General features: G+C 48.0%; 1 protein-coding gene across 2 annotated transcripts in view; it reads right to left on the bottom strand.

The window, feature by feature from the left end:
• Positions 1-2,089: 2,089 nt before the first annotated feature.
• Positions 2,090-4,649, bottom strand: part of Ubqln4 (ubiquilin 4) — a 16,188-nt gene continuing 13,628 nt past the window's right edge. The window contains exon 11 of one of the 2 annotated variants that reach the window (XM_021158217.2): positions 2,090-3,791. In XM_021158217.2, coding sequence (XP_021013876.1) covers positions 3,624-3,791 — 168 coding nt within the window. In that variant the 3' untranslated portion in view covers positions 2,090-3,623. The remainder of the gene's footprint in view (positions 3,792-4,649) is intronic. The other variant, XM_021158218.2, reaches the window with a different exon arrangement.

Here is a 4,649-nt window from a genome sequence, read left to right as displayed (position 1 = left end):
CTGGAACTCACTTTGTAGACCAGGCTGGCCTCAAACTCAGAAATCCGCCTGCCTCTGCCTCCCGAGTGCTGGGATTAAAGGCGTGTGCCACCACGCCCAGCTGGCTCCTACTTCTTAAGCTCTAAGGTTATCCCCTTTTAGCTGCCAGCTTTGAAGTCCTCAGGCACGCAGCTCAGTCTCAGCAATGACTTCCCTTAGTGACATTTTCCAAGTCAAAGGCAGCATTTAGGGCCAGCAAGATGGCACAGTAGGTAAAGGTGTTTTGCCACCAAGCCTAGTGACTCAAGTTTCAATTTTGGATACACCACGTATATCCAAGGATACCATGATTAAAGCAAAGAACCAACTCCCAAGTTGTCCTCAGTCTTTCATATGTGTTCCACAGCACACTTGTGCATTCACACACACATACACAATAAACAAAAAGAGGGCTGGTGAGATGGCTCAGTGGGTAAGAGCACCCGACTGCTCTTCCGAAGCTCCAGAGTTCAAATCCCAGCAACCACATGGTGGCTCACAACCATCCGTATAGAGATCTGGCGCCCTCTCCTGGAGTGTCTGGAGACAGCTACAGTGTACTTACATATAATAAATCTTTAAAAAAAAAAAAAAAGAACTGCAATATTTTTTAAAAGGCAGCTGACCTGGAAACTTCTAGTTATGTCAAATAATATATTTGGCTGGGGCACACAGGTGAAGGAATGTCTTGCTAAAGCAAACATGCTAATAGCTGTTTTCCTGAAGCAGAAGAGGGTGAGAGGATGTTTGGATATAGCAGACACTATATCCGCGGAAGGACACTAGATGAAGGGGTGTAAAAACGACCCCCCAGACTGTGGGAGGAGCTTTGGTTTGCTTTGACTTGCTAATCTTTGCTAATGACACACATGGATTGGTTTGACTTACAAGGCCTAGTTGAGCTCCACTTGTGGTTAACACTGCCATTCAGAGAAGCTCAACAAAGAACTGCTTATGAACTTCTTGCTGCTTCAGTAGCCTGGCAAGCCTTGCAGTTTCTTCAGGATTGAACTACAGCTGCTGGTTCATGTGTGGTGTCTGCTTGCCGAAAGGACTGAAGCTGCTGGTTTGTGCCTGCTGTCTGGCTGCCTAGAGGTCCGGTCTGTAGCTAAGTTGTATTTGGGGTTTGCTATGGGAATTGAACTGCTGACAAAGAAGATTGAGCTACTGCTGAACAGGTCCATCTCTCCCATATCCTAATAAATTTTCTCTTCTACTACCTCTGCTGGGTGGGGAGCCAGAGGAGAGGTTGAAGGTTTATTAAAGTAGGCTGCAAAAATTTTATGGCTACCAGCAGCCTTTACGTGCTAAGTTTCAAGCCAGACTTCCCGCTCCTTCATGTTTCCATTTTCTTCTCTTTTCTCTGGCACTGGGATTTGCACGGAGGACCGGGCTGGACCAGTCTTCCATTCTCCCAAGCATGGTTCATTCTTTTTTTTTTTTTTTTTTTTAAAGATTTATTTATTTATTATATGTAAGTACACTGTAGCTGTCTTCAGACACTCCAGAAGAGGGCGCCAGATCTCGTTTACAGATGGTTGTGAGCCACCATGTGGTTGCTGGGATTTGAACTCTGGACCTTCGGAAGAGCAGTCGGGTGCTCTTACCCACTGAGCCATCTCACCAGCCCTTGTTTTTTTTTTTTTTAAAGATTTATTTATTTATTATATGTAAGTACACTGTAGCTGTCTTCAGACACTCCAGAAGAGGGCATCAGATCTTTGTTACAGATGGTTGTGAGCCACCATGTGGTTGCTGGGATTTGAACTCTGGACCTTCNGAAGAGCAGTCGGGTGCTCTTACCCACTGAGCCATCTCACCAGTCCCGCATGGTTCATTCTTACATCACCAGACAGCTAGCTCCACTGCCAAAAAGATGAGGCAAGCGTGGCACTCAGCCTTCAATCCCATCACTCAGCCACCGAGGCTGAGGGTTGTGCAAGTTCTAGGCCAGCTTGGTCTTCAGTGACATCTTCTCAGAACACCAAACCTAACTCAAGACAGACAGTGGCATGTCTTCAGCAAGGTTCCTCCCTCAGGAAAAAACAAACAAACAAACAAACCACCAATATAATCTCACAACAAAAATCACATTATTTATTTACAAAGGCCAGAGTGGGTATTGGGTATAAGAGGGGGAAGGGAAGGCATGTTCGAACTGATTGGGACTGTTCCCCACCTACAGCAGGATGCCTTTCCTTACCTGTCTCTCAGCCAGGTGTCCTCCAAGTACCTGGACCACACAGCAGAGAAAATGTGGCAAGAGCTTCCTCTGGTACTCATTAAGCAAAGCCCAGTTCCATACCAAAGGCATCTGCCATCCCACCTCTCCTCAAATACAAGTTTCTGGCCTAGGGAACCAGCAAAGAACTGAAAGGCAGGAGAGAAACTTCTGGAAGAGAAACTTCACTATTCGTTCACCAAGGAAGCCTCGGTGGCCAGAGTGCCAGTCAGAGCCATTATCACTCAGAGAAGTGCTCAATCTGCTTTCTGGATACCCAATACCCAGAGGCCCAGGGACCCGGCTCCCTCAATGCTGTGGTCTTCCAGGACATTGGCCCTTGTACCCACTTATCTCTGTTGACAAAGTTGTGAACCAGAAATCAACAAAGAACACACACCTCCCCAGCTTGCATGTACGCACACAGATTTTCTACAATGCTGAGAAACCCCATCAGATCTTCTGGAGAGTGGGGCTCAAAATACTGGAGCCTGAAGACTGGGTTCATTGGAATATGAACGTGAGCACAAATATGTCTGGAAACAGTGGAGCCAATTTGATTTCTCATGGGTCACGCTGTTCAGCTTTGCTGAACTCCTATCTTCAGTTCCAAGTCCATCAGACTCTCTTCTGTCAGGCCTGAGCCTGTCTTCTCCACCATGAAATCTATTGGTCTTTCTAGACTCTGTCAACTCCAACTTCCAAGCCTCCTGCCCAGGCTGTCTCCCCAAGTCCCTGCTTCCCAGAGCTCTCAGCTGTGGCTCTTGAGCACCAGTGTCCACTGGTCTGGTTTGATCTTGATAACCCTACTCAGACTGCTGACTCACTGCTGCCTTTGGACAGAAGGACAGGCGTTTTCTTCCCTGCCTCAGAGTCCCAAAGGGAGCCCGTGAAAAATTGCTATATGAACCAGTATAGGGGTAGAGAAAGAAAAACAGTTTCACCAGCACCTAGCCAAAGAGTGAGATTCAAACTGGTTGGGCTGAGGTGACGGAGGGAGAGGAGGGTAGGAGTAATGTAAGGCTGGCTAAATTCTAGTGGTACCAACGGAAGACTTCCGGTACGCCAGGTGGGGTCCTCCTCTCAGTCCCCTGGAGAAGAATGTGTGTTGCCAAGGTACTTGTGGGCAAGGAGATGTGGCCAAACTGACACACTGTGCACACTAGATAGCTCTGCTCCAAGAGGACCGGGAGAGATTTCATGAGACCTTAAAGGAATCAAAATCCTTGGAGAGCTTTGGGTTGGGCACAAGCCTTGGAAGTTGGAAGTCACCCTGCTGTTCTTGCTGTTCTGTTCGTAGGGGTCAAAGAAGACAGACTATGGAAGGTAGGGCTTGACAGAGGAGCCAGAGGCTGGCGCTGAGAGGTGGGGAAGGCAGGAGGGATCAGGAGAGCTGGGAGCCCAGGAGTCTCTCAATAGCGGCATTGATGTCCCCTCCTGTGGCGATCAGGGCCTGTAGGTTGGCCTCACGGTTAATAAAGCCCATGGAATTGAGTTGTTCCAGCTGCTGTTGAAATCTCACTTCTGGCATCGGCACCTGGAAGAGGCAGGACTTGGCAAGTGGGTATAGACCCATTCTCGGGCTAGCCCCTCCCTCCCTCCCTCCCTCCGTCCCTTCCTTCCTTCTTTGAGAATGTTTTGTTAAGTAACCCAAGCTAGGCTAGAATTTGCAATTCCCCTGCCTCAGCCTCCTGAGTGCTGGAATTACAGGCATGAATACTGGGCCTGCCTCCTACAGGAACAGTTTGAATTTGAGTGTTTACATAGTAGGTCCCTAATTCCCCATAATCAAGGCTGGCCCTTGAATCCACTTATGTGTCATCCTGCTGGCCCATCCACCCCCCCTCCCCTCAGGGCCTCCTGCTTGGTATAAGGAAAGTGAACTGTAATTGAAGGACAGAGAGTCTACTTCCCAAGTTAGTAAATAACTGTAACAATAAGACAGACCATATTTTTGTTAAACTTTCCAAGTCCCTGGTAGACCTGCATCAGCTTGTTCCTAAATGCTTTCCAGATGTTAACAGATGCTTCAAAGATCAATGCTGGGATAGAGATTCGGTTAAGAGCACTGGTTACTCTTCCAGAGGCCCCAGGTTTGATTCCTAGCATCTACATGGAGGCTCACAACTGTCTCTAACTCTAGTTTCTAGGGATCAGATACCTCTTCTGGCTTCTGTGGGCACTAGACACACACTCCGTACCCAGACATACATGCAGGCAAAACACTGGTAGGTATAAAATAAAAATTAAAAATCTGAGAGGCGCTAGGCAGTGGTGGCATACACCTTTAATCCCAGCACTTGGGAGGCAGAGGCAGGCGGATTTCTGAGTTTGAGGCCAGCCTGGTCTACAGAGTGAGTTTCAGGATAGCCAGGGCTTTAATCCCAGCATTCTGGAGGCAGAGGCAGGG

This window comes from Mus caroli, chromosome 3, assembly GCF_900094665.2.
Source record: "Mus caroli chromosome 3, CAROLI_EIJ_v1.1, whole genome shotgun sequence".
Classification (NCBI taxonomy): domain Eukaryota; kingdom Metazoa; phylum Chordata; class Mammalia; order Rodentia; family Muridae; genus Mus; species Mus caroli.
This window is presented reverse-complemented; position numbering and strand designations above follow the sequence as displayed.